This window comes from Homalodisca vitripennis, chromosome X (genome assembly GCF_021130785.1).
Source record: "Homalodisca vitripennis isolate AUS2020 chromosome X, UT_GWSS_2.1, whole genome shotgun sequence".
Lineage (NCBI taxonomy): Eukaryota > Metazoa > Arthropoda > Insecta > Hemiptera > Cicadellidae > Homalodisca > Homalodisca vitripennis.
Window position 1 is genome coordinate 47,771,617 of NC_060215.1, and position 20,857 is coordinate 47,792,473.

General features: G+C 32.0%; 1 protein-coding gene across 1 annotated transcript in view; it reads right to left on the reverse strand.

Annotated features, from left to right (window-relative positions):
• Window positions 1–19,744, reverse strand: part of LOC124369439 (protein gustavus-like) — a 47,783-nt gene extending 28,039 nt beyond the window's left edge. Inside the window, exons 1-6 of the mRNA XM_046827444.1 lie at window positions 19,653–19,744; window positions 16,298–16,418; window positions 14,813–14,992; window positions 14,037–14,190; window positions 13,572–13,697; window positions 6,098–6,234 (exon numbers count right to left, since the gene is read on the reverse strand). Coding sequence (XP_046683400.1) covers window positions 6,098–6,234; window positions 13,572–13,697; window positions 14,037–14,190; window positions 14,813–14,992; window positions 16,298–16,418; window positions 19,653–19,744 — 810 coding nt within the window. The remainder of the gene's footprint in view (window positions 1–6,097; window positions 6,235–13,571; window positions 13,698–14,036; window positions 14,191–14,812; window positions 14,993–16,297; window positions 16,419–19,652) is intronic.
• Between the last annotated feature and the right edge of the window lie 1,113 nt (window positions 19,745–20,857).

The following is a 20,857-nucleotide window of genomic DNA, read 5'->3' on the forward strand; positions in this document are numbered from 1 at the left end:
AATTACTCTAATAGCCACAATTTTGTTTTGTTTTTGTCTTTTTTACTTTACTATTTATATTTGATGGATTGTTTAGGTTTAAAATTTTGTATATACCTTTATAACCTTAAGGAAAATCAAAAATTTAAATTTCTTACAAGCTTTATTTTCAAAATAGTGATTTCTAAAAGATCTTTAAGCGTAAATATCTTAAAAGCGATATATGGTAAAAAAAATATCTAAATTTATTACACAATTTTAATAAAAAATCTAACGATACCAAGTTTTAAAAGTTGGTTGTGAAATAAGGGAGAAAGTTTGTTTTTTAAAACCAATTACTGTTTTTTTAAAACCAATTACTGTTTTTTAAAACCAATTACCAAACAATATCCGCCTTTATTATATGACTGAATGTGGGCTGCAACAATCAGCTGTTTTGATTTTAGCTGCTCTAATCAAGTGATTTTAACATTACATTGTTGAACTGTGGTCATAATATTCTCAATTATTTCTAAACAAAGTTTCTTTTGATTGAGACGTCAGAAAAAAACACTCTAATACATGTTGATTACCTAGACCCAAAAATTAAAAATGTCTTTGTAGTTTATTATATGTCTATTTAATATTTTGTTTTTAAATGGAAGACATCAGACCTACTTTTGGGCTTGTAAATTTATACGGAGTTTGTAGATATGCTATTGATTACGGTGTTTAAACGTAGATGCTTAAATGTACCAGTAAAGATTGCTATTTGTTTGCAGTTGTTAAGTTTGTTCTAACCGAGGTTTGAAGATTTTTGTTCTACCCGGAAAATAAAACATTAAAAAAATATAAAAGTTTACTGTATACAAAATGAAATATTATGTATATTTGTGTAGTATTTTTTTATTATTAATGAAGTAATATTTATGCTTCTATACATCTGTTTACTACCTAGTTTACAAATCAGTTATAAAAATTACAACGAATTGAAAATTAGAGTGTAACAAAATTCCCTACACTTTCCGATATAAATAGCCTTTAAAATAAAAGTACAGCTAAGCTGAAGTGTAATTTTAAATTTTACCTTTTTATAGACGCTTTATTAAAGACTTCACTGAGATTTCACTCTTCTTTTTACAATATTGTAAGAATGTTCATTCTTAAGTTTGACACTTCCAGATACATGGGGTTAGAAGTGCACGTCTGACTAAATGTTAACACACTATAGTTAAATATTCTTTTAACTGCATACAAAAGGGCGATGATTTTCAGTTTTTGTCCATACATCATTACCGTGTTCTAGTTTATCTTTTCTCTTTACTCGTGTAAAAGTATCCGTTACCTAGAGAGTATAATATGCTACACCTTGGGCCTGTACACTCAAACATTGTTTGATTTCTTATTATATTTTTTAGGAAATTTCATCAAACAAATTCACTATACATAATAAGTTATGTATTAATATAGGAATAACAACTGAGAATAACATCGATATTATTACTCAACCACTCGATACGGCCACATCAGTTTGAAAAGTAGGGTCGGTAGTGCACGCACGGGTTTCGTCAGCTTCGTCAAAAATTATGTGTGGACCTACAGTCCTACAATCGATATTTGCAGGTTGATTTCACTCTGTATATTTCATATTTGGTAGACGGCCAATATATAACGAGCAACAATGTTAAGGCAAAAATAACGAGGTTCAAGTTTTTAAATGTTTACTAGCTGATACCCGCCCCTTCGTACGGAATTTTTTCTAGAATAAACTGGTACGTCATAGACATCTCCTTCATGTCTTTAAAAAAATGGCATACTACTGATGAAATAAAGTATGGTCATTGGAAAATATTCCAATTTTAATGTCAATGCGACATTCCATGATTTTTTGAACTGATGTTCTAAGTAATTAAAAATCACGATCCCTCCTTTCCTAAAGTACTGTAGGTAATAAAAGATTTATGATCCACATTTGAAAAATAGGGTTACTCATAAAAGGAGCAACAAAACATATATGTGGGAATACTTTACATGTAATAGTTTGATATCACTTAATATGAAAAGTCCCAAGATGAATTCTATTATTCATTCTCGTAATATTACACTAATTATCATCGATACCGTTAGAAAAAGTAATATAATCGAGGGTATAATCCTTTACCAGAGGGATATATCTGCTAGAAGTAAGATGGACAGAAGTCGACCAAACATTTTTTTACATTAACTAGTTAGGAAGAAACCTTTGCGGATTAATATACTTCATCCTTAGCTACCAATGCCTCATCCATAAGTTTTTTATCACAGTGTTAAGTTCATAAACTAATAATTTATCTTCAAGTTGTAGCCTCATGTGAAATGTATTTGATGTTTCTATAATATATTCCTTTAATCATGAAAAATAGTTAGGCAATGATTCTATAGAGGATATTTTACACGTAAGCAATAGTAATACTTATGGGCGTAACCTTGAGATATTTTTGTGAGTACCATTCTACGGATTTTTGTGTAGTGTTAAGTCTATGTAGCTGTTCCATTGTGCAGGATGATTCACTATACGCATAATAGTGCATAAGATAAAAAAATTATAATCTAGTTTCTTACTGCAGATGGTTACGAGTAATTATTTATGGGCAGGTACTGAAAAATTATTTCTGTAATAAATGACAAGTCAAAAACTGTAATTTTATACTTCATCTGTTTCATTCTATAAACCTAATTTGAAATTTAATTAAAATTAAATATGAAACAAAAATGCCGCAGAGAAAAATTCTATACTGTGTGACAGTGAACTATTTTGCCTAAAATACGAGCCTAAATTGTTTACAAAATTATTTGTTGTAATGGTTTTTTACATTTGAGTTAATTAAACTAAAAAAAGAAGATTCCATTTCCGTGAAGCTATTAAATGAAATAAAATACTTTAATTATGGATTCATATACAAATAACATAGTTTTAATTATATGTAGAAACATGTTTCATTGAGTTTTCACGATTGGGTTAAGTTTGAACTGTTAATGCTCAGTGAATACCCTTAACTAGACTATGAGTAGACTAGATCTTTCATTGGTATGGACGCCCAGTACTCAATACCTGTACAATAAAAAATGACACAGCAAAGATACTAGACTAATTGTGTATAAAAAACCATAATTACATTTTACCTTCCGTAATATTCCAAAAATCGACTCAGAATCGACGAGAATTTTATGTTTTTTTAAATATATATTTAGCAGTGCGTTAATTAAATTTACAAACATATTAACTGAAAGAATAAACTGAAATAGAATAAATGAAGGATATGATTTAATTTATTATTTTAAATAGGTGATATATAGAACAAATTAAGAAAGCAAAGTCATGAGTGAAAATTATTACACAAATATGACAATGCGTATGAGAGGGAGGAGTTCTAAGGTCTATTAGCCTTGTTAGTCGGAGCATTATTATGTAATATTAAGTCTATGGTTAATTTTTAAGAGAAAGTAGCCATATTTGATTATTATATTATTTAATCGTTCATCGGAAATTGCAAAACAATCGTAGATAGTAGCTTATAAGAGGCAGCGTCACAAAAATCCAGATAACAACTATTATATTTATGATTGAATTGAATATGTAAAAGATAAATACCCTTTTTGCTGGTTGAATGCTAGGGGGTGCTAATTCAGTGACTGAGCCATGTCCATGCGCTGAATAAGCACCCCCTTGGAACAGGGGGGTGTTAATTCAGGGCCTCGACCATGTTCATTGATGCGCTGATTTAGCACCCCCTTGTAGCCGGGGGGTGCTAATTCCGTGCCTGGTCCGTGTCCGTGTGCTGAATTAGCACCCCCCTGCCGTGACGTCAGAGCCCCGAGGGGGTGCTTATTCCAGGGGGGTGCTAAAGCAGCGTCCCCTCCTTAATTCCCTCTTTAAACTAAGTAACAACGTACACTACAAAAAATTAAAATTTAGAAAAAATTTGTTCATCCCACTAATTTTTACATAATGTAATATGAATTTTTAACAACTGACTAAATAAATATTTTTGTTATAAAACAATAATAAACAAAAAATTGAATTATGATGTGGCAAGATATCTCAAGAACGATTTGCATAAACCTTCGAGTCTACATAGAATTTTGAAAAATGTGGTCAATAGTGGTGCGTGTATAACCATTGAATTTGGCTGAGCGTAATTTGTATGTTAACATTTCTTTCCTGTGTGATTATCAGTCTGTCTATCTGCCTGCATAACATATCTAGAATTAAATGAGATATATTATATATTTTGCATGCTACCTCGAGGAAGCCTATTATATGCCAAGTGGTTTGGTGTACTCCTACCTTACATTTTTACAAAACTTGCAATATAAATTGCTACAACTAGAGAGAAGACTACAAAATCGAAACTTCGTATAAAAATCCATATTTTAAATGTCTCGGTTTAAACAGATCAATGATTATCCAACTTGATGATAATTATTTTAACGATATGATGGCTGATGAAATATCAACAAATTTACAACTCCGTTAATTTTTAAGATAGAGAATGAAAACACTTAAAAAGCTTACAACATTTGAAGACCACAAAGCAAAAAGGAGATAGTCAAATCATGATGATTTTTCAGAACAGAGTATTTTGTCTTTGACTTTAACCTCAATGCCTTATTCAAGGTGGCCATGACCTAATATAAATTTTTTGTGGGTGGTAATAAAACATAAATGTGACTCAAATATGGAAATTAAAAGTTTTTATTACTCACACATACCCAACGAAAAATTATTTTGGTTTTTTTAATAAAAACATAAACTTTTTATAAGAAATGTAAACTTTTTATCCCATTTCGATACATTTTATCGATTTATTTACCACCATTGTTTTCTAAATTAATTTTTGGGTGGATATGGATAGTTTTTAATGGGTCTGAATCTCCAGAAATTTTAATTAAATCGACTTAAACTGGGAAGTTCTCATTTTTTGAAAACATTAAAAGAAAAAGCTGACATTCACAATTTTTTATAAACATGCTAGAGACTATCAAATGTCATAGAAACTACTTCAAAACCTGTGATTTTGGAAAATGTGATACATTGTTTAATTTGTAATAATTTAAGTATAGTTAGATAAGTTTCAATAGTGTAAAACACGATATGATAAACATTTTACTAGCAAAACACAAATTCTATTACATCTCTAACAATTGACATACAAATTAATAAATCAGACATAGATTTTTTATTGAAAAAAACTACATTCCAGTTTATAGTTCAATTTCAGTTTATTTTCAAATTGTCCTCAGTTCTCTATCATGTAGGCTCTGGCTCTCTTTTTCATTACTGAGCAGCCACTTTATGGCTTAGCTTTTCCCTAAGATTCTGTGCTACAGCTTGGATCCTATTCTAAAGTTCATCTTACTCTTCGTTATTTACAGGTGTTGCATATATCTCAGACTTAAGGAATCCATAAAAGAATAAAAGTCCATTTGGTTGAGATTAGGAGATCCTGCAGGCAAAGGTACAGGACCTTCTCTGTCTATCCATGTTGGATAGATAGCATTTAGCCAATTTCGGACGTCAATAGTAAAGTGAGGAGGAGCGCAAATGTTGTTTATAAATATTATCTTAGCATTGTATAAGGTTAAACATATTCAACATTTGATTCATAACTCCATTTAAAATTATCTGGACATGAAAAGTCCCAAGAAACGATCGCCAATCACACCTGCCTAAACATTAGTACTAAATCTTCTTTGAAATTTCTGCTCTCTTGCAGCTTTTGGGTTTTCAGTAGGAATATAAAAAAATAACCATGCAACATTTTTTTCCGTTTATGGAATGCATGTTGTCAAAGTTAAATACCCCTTGTCTTCTGTAAAAAGAGCATCGTCTCCCCATAATTTTTTTTAAATGGATATTTTGTTCAATTTAATAAATAGCGACAAAAGTCTCGTCTAACAGCATAACCATTAGGTTCAAGGCTGTGCACTTTAGTAAAATTACAGGGGTAGAATTTATTCTTCTGTAAAACTTTAAAAATTGTACTTTTACTCACGCCAATGTCACCTGCAATATCCCTGCTACTAATCTCCGGGTCTCGTCTAACTCTGTCCAATATTTATTCTGTGTTCAAATCCAAGGCTGCTGCCCTCAACTCACTCCTCTCCTTGTGGACAGATCCTCGTTCCACCAAACACTGATGCAGCCTTGCAAATACTTGTGTAATGGGAACTCGCTGACCAGAATATCTGGTAGTGTACTCCCTTTGAGCCTCACTAGCATTGCTACCATAGAAACTGTACACAAAATGCATTTCCGCATATTCTTGATTTGTAAACGATATACTGAAATCACTTCCAACTAGTAAATTACCCAAATTCACTTAAAAAACCATCCAAACCAAATATATCATTTGTGCCAGACCTTATCTAATGAAAGATGGGTTTTTCATATATTGTTAAATAAGGCTAGCTATCCTTGCATGTCATTTTAAACATAGTAATTACTACCTAGATATTTTTTTCTTTTAATCAGGATCTAATAGGAACATATGTCTCAGTGTCAGTGGTTTAATTTAGGGTTGAATTTTGTAAAGTAAAATTCTATATTTATTAGAAAAAAGTATGTAGAGCTTATAGAAGAAGGAAATTACAACAAAAACCAAAAATATGAATGTCATTTATTCAGCCACCGAGCTTTTTAATAAGAACAAATTTTCAACAGTATTTAGTGTTCTTGTGGAAGTTCACCATAGAAATTACTTGGTTTGGGTCCACAAAACTTTTAAATTATGGAGGTCATCGTATTTAGGCTTCCTCACTGGAGCAAGGTCTGCAAAAGTAATTTTCCGTATAAATCTGATTACTATACTTCTGATAATCAAAATCATTCAATGGAAAGGTATTGTATAGCAAACAGAGTGAATAATATTTACTGTATTTCTGTATTACTATCAAGATTTAAAATACACTCTGACTTACCAAAGCGCCTTTGGGTTGGGAGATAAAACGAACTATCATCATATCATGGTAGTGAAGTTAAAGGGTTAACTTTCTCAGATTTTGTTTTAAAATCAAGGGAGAAAACTGCCAGTATCCAGTATAGGAGGCTCTGTGTTCCACAAGTCTTGAGTGTTGTTTGGGATAATGGGTTCATTTACGAAAAATAGGTAAATCTGTCACGGAAACCTCGAAAGGGAAATGTTTTACATGGCAATCCCTTATTAGCTCTACCCAATCTTCCGGCAATGTAGCGGCATATTTTTTATTTATTACTACCATGTGCACGTCACACAATGAGAAGGAATGTCCTCTTATTGGAAATACTACTTTAATATAGTCTAATTTTTGCAATGCATTGACGACATAGTGACAGAACCGAATGAAGGTGTAATTTTTGTTCGCCCAGAACACGAATTACAAAAAAATGTGTAAATGTTTAACTTTAGATTCAATATTTATAAAAATGTAATGATTAAGTATGGAAAACACTTCATCTGCTCCTTTTTTCCCTTCAATCTGTGTATAAGAATAAAATACTGTATCAACTGAAGTAAGGCTTTGAATATGAAATATGTAGAAAAATAACTGATGACGGTAATAAACGTGTTTGTGTTGAGGTTTGGTAGAGAAAGGTTTTTCTGAAAATCCATGGTAATGAATTCTTATTCTAAACTTCGTATGAATATTCTTCTGGTTTCTTAAAATTTTTATTTGTTACAGTATTTTCCACACTTACATGATGCATATTTTGTAGTTCCATATGTGAAACTTTTAACTTAACCTGATACTTGTCACAGGTTGAGCAAGTATTACTCCTTGTAAATCCGAATGAAATGTTAAAGTTGGTTTCATATATTAGTCTATAATTTTCATAGGAAACACATTTATCATTAGCCCTAAGCGCTTTATACATGGTTCGCATATTATGCTGATGTTCAAGTATCAGGTAGGTAAACCTGTTTGGCTTTAGAAAGGCTTTGGTGACAAGATCGACATTTAAAAGACTTGGGTATTAATACCATAGTCTTTAATACCATAATGGTTGACTATTGTATTAAAGACTTAGTATGGTCTATTACACTGTGTTTTATATCTTCAGAAGTTCTGCAATGTTTGTGGTCATGTTTACGTCTGTTATCAGTGCGAGCTTTCCTAGTGTCCTTAAGCGCCTTTTGGATGTTTTGCAATCTCTTTCCTCTGATTCCGTGCATTAAACTCTCTGCTTTGAAGCAAATGGATTTATCATTTTCTCTGTCCCCTTCTTTGATTCTTACCTTGTAAGTATAGCTTCTATCATTAAATTGACCAGTAATTTCAGGCTTCCTAGATCGTCCCAGTTTTATTTAATGAAAGGAGATAAGGCTAGCAAAATAAAGCGATTGCTTATTGTGAGACTGTGTTTTTAAAATCTGTAATAATGTTCTTTCTTTGGTTTTCATCAATTCTCTCAAAACATGTAAGGCGCTTACATCTACAATCATTATCAATCTCATGCTTGACTATTCTCATTTTCTTCATCCCATCTTCCATACTTTCCTAACAATTATATTTTTAGTTATCCTTTCACTGTTGACTTCAGAGCCATTAATTTGAATTTCATCACTACCACTCATTATGGCACTTAAAATGCAACGCATTATCTAAAAGAAAAACACAAACATAAAGTGTATTTATTCAACCAACACAACAGGGTAAAGTTTGGTTATATTGCAGGCACAAAAGTCACATGTGTAAACATTCATATTCCATTGTACATTATCATATTTCTTGTAGCAAAGGCAAGTAACTACCATGCTTTTTGTAAAGTACTACAAATATAAAAGTGTCTGTATCTTGTGCACTATCAGTAAATTTGTTTAAAGCACAAAACCTAAAACTTCTGCTCAAATAAACTCAGTGTTGCCAATACAATCTAAAGTAGAAATCAAAACTAACGAGACTTTGATATAACTACTACAAAGGCGACAGTTGCTGATTTCCTCAACTTACTTCGGCAGTTTAATTGTTACTGCTTAAACTCTAGTTCAACGAGAGGTAACAGTTGCCTAGATAATGTTTTTGTTAACTGTAACTCTGATGGAACATTGTGTAATATTAAGAGCATCCCTTATTCCGACCATGATGGCTTGGTTATAGGACTCAAGGCCATAGATCATTTTGCGCCATTGGAAGACTCAAGTAATTCCTTTGAGAGAAATAACTGTTTTAAATAGGTGCTACCCAAGCACTGTGCTTATAATATAATAGAGAAACTGAATCTAGTCAACTGGTATTTCCTTTCCCCTAAATATTTTTTGCAATGCAGCAACAATGTTTACATATTTTTTCTCAACTTTAAATGATATTATTAATTTTTTCTTACAATTAAAACCTCATAAATCTAAATTAGGTAGTAGAAAAACAAATTGTAATTGGTACACACCTGAACTAGTTACAATGAAGGAAAAATTGTTGTCTCTTGACTATCTGTTTAAAAACACAGGAAGCACAGTAGTAAAAGGTCAGTTAAAAAAAAAGAGTACCTATAGACTTGATTTCTGCTGCTAAAGTTGCTCATAATAGTAAGTTGATAGAGTGAAGCAAAAATAAGTGTAAGAAAGCTTGGGCTTTAATTAAGATCTTTCAAATGAAAGCAAACCATTGATTGAACCAAATGTGTTTAATAATTTTTGCATTGATGCTGTAGAAAAAATCAAAAGAGATATTACACAGCCCGTTATAGGGGCTGAAAATCTTGTCACAAATGTAAGCTTAAGACGTTCTAGTTATAGGCCTGATAATATGTGTGTGTTTGAGTGGAAAACTGTTACATAAAACGATGTCTTAAAGGCTGTTAAACATGTCAGTAACTAACAGTAATGATTTTTACAACATGTCAAATAATTTCTTAAAACAAATAATTCCAAGCATTTCAACTTCTTTAGCAATTTGTGTAAATAGTATGTTACAAGAAGGGATTTTCCCGGACGAGCTTAAAATTTCTAGAGTTTGTCCTGTTTTTTAAGAAGGGACCCAAAGATAAACCAGAAAGCTATCGTCCTATGTCTCTTGTGCCTTTACTATCAAAAGTTATTGAAGTCATAATTTATAACCAGGTTATATTGTTTTTAGAAACAAATTATATTTTGTCCAGTTTTCAGTTTGGCTTTAGGAGCGGTAAGAGTACTCTGGATGCTATTGCAGAGTTAGTATCACAAATCCTGCAGGCCTTTGAGGCAAGGTCCTTTGCTCAGGTCACCTTTTGTGACCTGAGTAAGGCCTTGGACACTGTTGTCCATTCAGACCTTTGATCAAAGTTGCATTTCTATGGCTTCCAAGGTGTGTCTCTGAGACTCTTTGAGTCTTATCTTAGGAATAGAAGGCAGGTAGTGTGCATTGATGGTGACCAGTCACAAGAAGTTTACTTGAGATTTGGTGTTCCCCAGGAATCTGTCCTGGGACCTTTGTTATTTTTAATTAGTATTAATGATTTACTTCACAATGTTACTAGTAGTACTCTTCTTTACGCTGATGATACGTCATTTGTAAATGTTTCCAGTAGCCTCCTAGACTTAAAAAATTTGGTAATTAACTCAATGGAGGAATCGGGAAACTGGTTTAGAGCTTAAAACGGTTATGTATTAAACAAAAATAAAACTGAAAATATAATTTTTTTTCTTTAAGGCCATATTATGAAGAACTAGTGGAAATGGGAACAGTTACTAGTACTAAGTTTTTAGTTGTAAGTGTTGATCATCAGCTTGCATGGAGTACTCATATAGACTATATCAAAACTAGGCTATCTAGAGTTGTATACTTGTTGGGACAATTGAAAAATTGTGTAACATCTCAATATATTAGAATGGCTTACTTTGCTTTCTTCCAATCAATAATTAAGTATTGCTTACTTGTGTGAGGCAACTCTTCAAGAATTATAGAAATTTTAAAATTCCAAAAAAAATCGTTAGAATAATTGACGGTTCAACTCCATCTTATCCCTTAGATTATCTATTTTTAAAAGATTAAAAATAAATACAGTAATTAACCTTTACATATTTGAACTGGCTGTCTATTCCTTTAAAATACTACCTGGCATGGTCCTAAATGAAAATATACACTCATACAATACCCGCAATAAAGATAAAATTAGTTTTCAGCACTGTCGTTTAAGTAAGTTTCAAAAAAGTCATGTTGTAATGTGTAAGAAAGTGTATAATTTTTAACTGGTTCATTATATTTTAAGTTAGCTCAAACTATAATTTGTTTCTAAATATTGTGACGTAGTATTTCGGCTTATTGACAGTGTCTATGCATGTACAATGTCTACGACAATAAAAAATTTGATTGATTTGATTTGAGAAAAAAATATTTGTTGGCTTTGTAGCCTTCATTTCTTAAACTTTTTGTTTTGACCTATTTTTTGTATCTTGCATGGTTTTCGAGCTACGGAGTACATATAAATTATATGAGAATAAATTAATAATATGTCTATTATAACGAAATCTAGCTATTTTTACGACTGAGACGAAACAGCTATTTTCCGTTTAATCGTTTTACATATGTTGATATTTGTAATCAAATTGTGATATTAAAAAAATATTGAGGAAAGTACAGCAACATAGCAGCGATAGGAATGAATATGATAGGTAACTACTAAACTGTTATACTACAACGTTATTTCTAACAGATGCTTGAAGTAATAATATAAAAAAGAGAAGATGTGCTAATTAGACTGAAGAATGTGGTGAAAGACGAATCGGTAATCAATGCCTGGGAAATATTCTGTAAGCCTGGTTCATAAAAACTGTAGTTGGACCGAATGGACGAAAAACGTGGGATTGGATACCGCTGAGGTCACAGTAATGCATACTTGATTTGCAAACTTTACTTACATGTTTAGTTATGGCAAATTAACATAAAAGCACCACTTCTAGATTTAAAAAATAAAGTAATGTATTGCCACGTTACTGCCAAATAGAGCGGGCGATAAAGAACTAAATTATATCATGGGTGTGGCTTAATGGTTCCCATGTTCTATGGGAACTTTGCATACGAACTTAATAATTATTCAAAACTCAGCATCTTGGCTCGACATTGCAGCTGTAGTCGGAAAAAGTGAAGATTAGTAAACTAGAAGTCTAAAAATAGAAGTTGAAATCAGATTCAGAGACTCGTATTTAAAATAAGAAACTCGGTTGAACTCGCCAAAAACAAAATCACGACAATATTAGCCATCTATCGAGACAAATTAAGATTCATGCTAACGTGGTTTCGTCAGAAGGACATAAACACACTATTATCAATATTAATCTGCCAAATAAAACATAAACCAATGTAAGTTATTTTACTTCATATTACATTCAAAATTATATTTTCGTATGAAAGAGATAATTTATAATACGAAAATATACATTTTACTTACGGACAAGGCGCGCGAGATGTTGCTCAACAGCAGAAACGGCAGGAACGGAAACAAATTAATACGCGTGCCAATTAGGTTATTAATCCACCAAGAATTTAGTTCCAAGAACATCGGATGTGGTTTATATTAACTAATAACGAGTAACGATGTAAAGTGTATTTAGTAGCTCTCTCTCATTCTTATAAATGTATACTAATTTTAGTATAATGATATTTAAAACCGTCAGACCCATTTACAGTTGTACAGAGATTGTAAGGGATTGCAAGGGCTAACTTAATGTAAAAAAGTGCTAACAGGTGCTAATTTCAACATTATTTGTAACATTTATATTTGTTATTTTTATAACATTCTGAAGTACAGAAGTTTGTAAAATAGTTATTTCTCACGAGATGCGTTCATCTCATTAGAAAATGGCAATAATTAGTTTTGATAACCAAATATTACGATTTCAATGTCTTCAATGTCAAAATTAAATATTATATTAATTTAGTAAATTTAAGTATTCCATATATAATCTAAACCACTCTGTTCACCGTACAAGTAGATGAAGAGATGACTCAAGTTTGTGTCTGAGAGGTTCTGACTATTCGAGAGAAATACGAAACGTACCTCGTTGATATAAAATCATGTTTGAGTGCTTTATTCATATCTTTGCTGAAATTTGTATTATAAATTATTATTATAAAAAAGAAATGTGATAATAATTTCCTACAAGATTAAATATTTAAAACTAGACACTCATTTTTTCTTAAAATAATTATTGTTTATCTTAGGAATTATGTAACCCTAATTGTATTCATACAGTTATTAACCAAAACCCTTTAATTGTATGGGTTACCCCGATCTGCCGCAGCCCTAACCCGATCTCTAGCGTCTAGAATTTTCCGAAGTCCAAGTAGACTATTCCTCCATGACAACACCATAAATTTATACATCACAGATCTGACACTCTGGTACAGTGGGACTTCCTGTCTTCTGAGGCGGAGTTTTTACAAGGTGCAATAAAATTGACACGATTGTAAAAACTACAATCATTATCTACCGGAATTACTCATTTGATGAACTCACCTTTCGTTATAAAAATTATTAACTCAAGTCTCCTTCATAATCTCATTCTCTCCTCTTAGTTTAATTTTTTCGAACCTAAAATTTGTGAACGTAATTTTTTTCAGACTTATACTAAATACTTACTTAATAGATCATAATTACAATTTAAGGTATCGCCAGATACGGCAATTAGCTCGCCTGGAGGTGACGAAAGGGTACAGAGAGTGCCCGGCCATACCGCTGAGCGCTATCCCCAGCCATTTGCCATTCACAATAAACGACAAAGTGCCGTCAGACATATCCAACACAACTGTAACGAAACAGTAATATTAGTGATATAGTTGTGTTTAGTCTTATAAATATGTAGCAATTCTCGTTAATTACACGACTGTAACCATTTGTATCATGTCAGATTGTCATACTGTCAATGGCTGTCTCACTGCAATTATTTTTATATTTATTTACTGAGTTTACAACATTTACACAGCACATTGTTTTTTACTAAAACAGTATTTTCACTCTTAAGAAGCATCAATTTTAATTTCTTTGGGCATGTTTATACAAACAGCAACATTTTTCTGAATATGGATAATATTTAAATGGTTTGAATTCATAATATTTGTAAAGAGATAACAACTATTATACTCACCATGGAACTTATCAGGGACAACGTACACGATGTTACCCTGTTGGAGGGGGTAACACCTATCACCACTGCCATCGTGAACAAAGCCGTCCATCATAAGCTTGGTGGTGACCAGATCCCATCCCCAGGATCTATATTTGGAATGTTCACCATCTGCCTGCAGGATATTCATAATTAACATTTTAGTTCTTTTCTCAACACATTCTCCCTTATTAAGTCATGTTTACATGATAAAATTAACAATAAATAAAGATAACCAGATTGAATTACCATGCTTAGTACTAATAACATTACTTTATTTAATATTTTATCATTGAGGTACGTCATACACAAACGTAACACAAACAAGTACAATTACGTTACTTGATATTCATATCACGAATCAATCTTGCGTGGATTATTTGCCCATCAATAACTGGTGTCAAGTAAATTCATTAATTTACAAATTAATATGGTATATAAAACTAAATATTTCTTATCATCATCACTAGACCCTTATTTTTCATTATTATATTAATATGTGTTAATAATAATAATGTTACTAAATGTTTAAGAAGATATTTGAAATATCTCATACATTCTCATGTCATTCTCAATTCATTCTGAAATGTAAATCTTATACATAAACAAAATTATATTTAGAAAATTACCAATATGTTACTAATTTGAAACTGTGTTTAGTCATGCAGATTGAAAATTAAAATCAGTTTTGAGCTCCAGCTGGGAAATTATTACATTGTTGAAAGGTAACTCATGTATTGCTGTTACTAGTAATTCACCTTTCGTTTCACGGGGTACATCAGACCACCCTTTGTAGCCACACCCACCACAGCACGGCTGCCCCGAGTCTCAGATGGCCAGTCCATCTCCCAGACGTGCTGGCCCTGTGTAAAGCATGGGGCTTCCCTAATTTCTTCGGTCGTCGTTGCTCGAGGAAATCTCACGCCAGTCGGCTGCAACTGAATCAACCAACCGTGATTAAATTTCTTTAGGTGGCAAGTATTCATAAACATTTACAGTGTTGAAATACAATCTTTGACCCAACCACTTCTAAAGTACAAAGGCATTCTTTAAGAAATAACTTTTTATAATTTATCGGTATATGTTACCTACACCGAGTCAAAGAAGTTGATGTTATATCCTCCCTATAGGGACAATATAACGTACTTATCATGCACGTCGCAAATAAGTACAACTTTAACATGTATTATTTACATATTATATAAGAGTGAAAATACTCATAAATACTAAAATATTAAATATAACTTTATGAAGACTTTTTCGGTTTACTTCAACATTTAGTGTTAAATTTCAGACCACAAAAATCCAATAAAAAACATAATAAACTACTAAAGGTAAATATTATTATACTTGATTGAGAGGGAACGAGTAGAAATTAAATTGCCAGTTCAATCGGAAAAGTGGGTAGATTTTGTGAGAACTGACATATCAATACGGTTTATAGTAGAAATACTGGTTTCCAACTTCATTTTCATAACATTAATTTCTTTTATATACTGCAAAAATCCATTATTTTTAGGTGAGTTGAAAATTAAAGTTTGAAAGGCGGTCCGTTATATTGAAGTAAAATGGCGTACCAATGTGACCAACGAACTTGTACTGTATAATTTTAAAATGTTAAAGAATTTTCATAACACAAGGAAAATATAGCTTGTAAAATGACAAACATTGTTTTACGGTTGTTTTTTTTTATAAAGTGATGATAAGGAATACATTTTTACTACACTTATCCAATCCTGTTCAGTCAAAGTAGAGTAGTAATTGTATTAAGGCATTATATATTGAGGCACTGCTTAAATACCATTTTGGTTATTTTATTTTAACATACAATTAAAGAACAGTTTCCCATACTTCTCAGTTTTATTTTAAAACATACAATGTGTATTTAGTAACATTTTAGTTAAACACATATTGTATTTGACCATACAAAATGTGTTATAAAGGAAAAGTAACTTTAGGTGCAATGTGAATAACTTGAAAGAATCATGACTATTAGCCTATTACTGAATTATATCAAGTTGAAGGCTATTAAATATGTTATAATAAAGCAGATAATCGGTCAAAGCAAAAGCTCAGCCATTGAGAAAATATTAATTTTATTAATATGCTCTATTATTCAATCTACTTAATGCCATAATTAAATTAAAAGTTGATTTCAGGATTTTGTGTGTGTGTGTGATTCTGATTCTCTGTCGGTATACATTAAATTCTCAAATCTAACAGAATATACCACCTCCACTTACCGGTCGAGAAAGATGCTTGACAGCATCAAACAGTGTCCAGCTGTAGTGTATGTGCAGCTTTTCATCTTCCTCCACATCCCTCAGTGCGATATCGTACCGGGATGGAATTCTCCTTATCGTTCTACAAAAAGTATATGTTTTACAGATGCCTTGTTTTAAATTATGCAGTGCACATTTCCAGATTAACTAATACAACTTCCACATAAATGTTCTACTCTCTAAACTCCTATAGAGAATTTAGAAATAATGTTATATAAGTAATATAAGAAAGTTTACTTGGAGAATAATTAAATTAACACAATGTAAAGGGTAATTCAGATACCAGATTACCACTGTTTAAATTCGGATTCGAACCTATATTATAATCACATGGAGATTATAAAGATAATAAGACATAGGTAACTTATCTTCAATATTTGATTGGTTTTACTGTATTATTTTAACGGTTGGGGTGTCATTATTTAACGTATACATACAGACAAAGCACTGAATTAGCAACCCTCATTTTCAAGGAGTTAGGTATCCTTAAAAAATAATATTGTTTGGCTTATGAAAAGTTCTGGAAGTTATTAAGTAAGAAATTAATGGGATCAGTTTGTGTAGCTCTACTTGCAATTTTGTTGAAAACTCGGTTATCTAAATTGTGTTTGATCCTAGAGTAGAAACATTTTTCATTTCAATATTTTGAAAGTGAATTGAATTATACCACTATAATTTTAATATATTTTTTATTATGAGTTGAATTGTGATAACCATTTAATATCGTAATTTAATATAATAATTAATATTTTGAAATCTATCTAACAAAAGTTCCGTCATTTATTATGCAACATGGCTCCTGAAATAAGAAAGCATGTTAAATTTTAAATTGAAAGTGCCTGAAATAAAACAAGGAAAACATTTAGATATACACTTACGTATCATTTCTTAAACGTAATATTGAATCAATTTAAATAAAAGTATAGTTGAGTTTATTATTCTTCAATAAGTTACATACATTTGTTGTTGTCTTAAATATATGAACGTAGTAATAAAAATTATTAAGTGTTAAATAAAAAAGTATAATGTGATATTAAAATATAAATGGTAATATACAGTATAGTACATACGTCATTTTCCCCATAAACTGGGATATTTTGTTTCGGTAGGTTGGTAACAATGTTAAGTTTACAGGAACACGGAGTAAGTTCATGGTTGCCTGTTCGAGTGGCTAGTGTAAAGTGAAGCTCTTTGCATCTGTTATTTGTTTGTGTGTGTTTTTAAAATGTTTACAACCCAACAACGAGTTTACATCCTTCAGTTGTGGTGGAAGTATAACAAAAATACTGATATAATAATTGAAGAATTTAGTGGTAAATATCCAGGTGTCATGATACCCACTCGACAGTATAAGCAGAAGTTAAATAAGAAATTTGAAAACTCAGGAAGCCACGAAGTGTGGTCGTCCACGATAAATTTGCAACGAAGAGAACCTGCAGACAGTTGCTCAAGCTTTTGTAACCAGTCCCGGCAAGGCATCTGCTGAACTATAAATATCAAGAAAAAGCATGCAAAGAATGTTAAATCGACTAAAATTTAAGCCATACCGTCCATATTTACTCCAAGCGCTTCACAAGGATGATTTCGATAGGCGATCGGAATTCTGTGAGACAATAATTATCCGCTCAGAGGCTGTTCTAAATTTCTTGCGATCAATTTTGTGGTGTGATGAGGAATGTTTCTAAGTAAATGGACGCGTTAATCGGCATAATTGCGTGCACTTGTGGGATGTAAATCCTCATAATGTAATCCAAGTAGAACTCATGTGCTTCGTGTCATGTGGAGTTATTTCGAGTACTAGACTAATAGGTCCTTATTTTCTTCAAGGAAATTTAACTCAGAAGTTACTTACGGTTGCTGCAAGAATTAGTAGTTCCCAAGCTCAGAAACAATCCTGTTTTCAATATTAATTCGCTCATCTGGCAACAAGATGATGCTCCAGCACATTTCGGTATCCAAATTCGAGATTTTTTATATAACACATTTCATGAATGGATTTGGTAGCCGTGATACAATAGATTATCCTGCGCGCGCCAGACCTGACCCCATGTGATTTTTCACTGTGAACTTGGTATAAAGGAGACTGTGTATGCTTCAATACCGCAAAATCGTGACGAACCCAAATATCTAATTAGAAATGCATTTGAACTTATTAATAACGATAAACCTTTATTGCTAAATATTTGTGATTTGTAAAGTGTTGTTGTATCATTACCCGTGCATAAATAAATGGTGCATATAAACTGAATTTCTTAACAACTAAGAACAACGTCTATGTTGTTCTTCATATATGGTATTGTGTATTCTTCTGCTATCGTTAGTAAGGTATTGCATAAGGTACGAGCTGTTATGCTGGCATACAGGAATGATAAAACATATAATAAAATAAATCCTATTATACAATGATAAACTATAAATCTGTCAATAGTCATTGTCAAGTTGAGAGAGCCGAGCGTCCACTAATCTGGCTTCGGCCTGATTTTATAATTCCCATGTAAGTAAAATAGTTATACTGATAGCACTAGCCAAAACATGGAAAATTTGACGCTACCAAAGTTATTGGAATTAAATACTGGCATAAACAGTGTAACAAATTTTAATAAATGCCGACATTACCCAAATAAATCCAATAATAGCAAGACCTTCTTTAAAATAGTATACTTAAATTGTTATAACAAAACCTTAATGAGCACTATTTTCCCAATACTAATTTAAGTCATGTGGAGTTCATAGTGTTTAGATCTATTATTACTCTAAGCTTTTCACAAAAGCGGGTCCACAAAAAAGTATACATATGCTGCTACATAATGTTGCAATTGCCAATATGGCATATAGTCTAATGTTCTTTTACAACTCAACACATAAAATTCACATTAATAGAGTTTCAACCACTAAGTTAACTTCTATTATTAAACTGTCAAAACCAGTTAATTCAATCATAGTCCTGATTGGTCACATTTATTCCTGTTTTAAAACTTAAACTTTTTGTAAAACATGTTTTGCCAATACTTTGTTATGGACCAAATATTACCTCATATATTCTACAGTACTGCATTTAAGTATTTAATTGAATTAATTTCATTATATACATTATCATTAGATTATGTTTTGAAATTGTATTTAAAGAAGAGTAAAATATTTTGTTTTACTTGTTTAAAATTCTACAAGTGTTACTTATCAAAAAGTAAACAAACATAAACTGTCAATTTTATAGGAGCTATCGGAACCCAGACAGCATAACTAGATGACTAAATTTTGTGCTAAATAGAAATATTACCACAATAAAATATTTTCATGTGAGAATGAGTTTACTTACTGCAATCGTAATTCCGTTGTGTGGATGTGCGTCGGTAGAAGACGGCCGTGCAGCATACCCGCAAACTCAGCCTCGTCGAGTACCACCGCCATTCCGCTCTTACTAATGGCCTGTAACAGATTTGTGCAAAGCAATATGCAGGAATGTGCTGTTGCTTATATTGAGCCTGAGTCCATATTTTGATTGATCATGTTGATAGGGCCGTTTCATATCCGGTTAATAAGCTAAATGCAGCTGACAATCATCTGCATGAAAATGGACGGTGCATCTTTGCACACACAGCGGGAATTCTGATGAATACAAGTTAAACAAAATCGGGTAGACGCAGCTGCCTTGAGGTACATCACGCAATTATAAAAGGTTGAGATGTGTCATTACAAAGTTTTGTGACCTCCTGTCTTTCTTGCAAGACATGATCTTATTTATGAAATCAAACCCTCAAAAAGCCACAATAGTTCATATTGGCTAGAAGCATTTCATGATTGATTGAGTCAAAGGCTTGGGAACAATATACTACTACAAAAGACCTTTGCATTTGCCTTTATTTGTAGCTTCATTGAAATCACTAAACAAGTTTGTGAGGGTAGGATATGTGCTGCGATTTCTTCTAAATCCAGACATTCATTTTGGTAAAATATCTTGATTTTGGATATGAGGCATAACCTGTTTTATTGGTATCTTTTTTAGAATGTTTGAAATTACCGGCAATATGGAGATGGGTCTTAATTTCTGCTTGGTTTTGGGGATTTTAACTTTAGGCAGCGCACGAACAATACTTTCTTCCATTCTTTAGGGAAGACGCCAGTCCCTAAACATTTATTTACTAAATGAGCAATAGCCCCTAATACGACTTCGTACCTATGAACTCACTGCCTTAATCATGTGTATAGAAATGTCATCGATCCCCACAGCTCTACTACAAACTTAATTCATAGCAGACTTAACCTCATCTTCACTCACAGCTGCGAATTAAAAATCTTCTTTTATTTCATTTTCTTATTTGACCAGAAAAACCCAACACTTATTTAAATCATATATGTCAAACTTTTCTGACATGACTTCATCTTGTTTTTTTTTTACCTATTATCTCACACCTTCCTCTGAAAAGTTTGCAGAACATAGAAAGATTGTAATGCTAATTACTCTGGATCAAGCGATGGTATCGAAGTAGCCTACGGTACCGCCCTTTGCAATCGTTCCGGGCA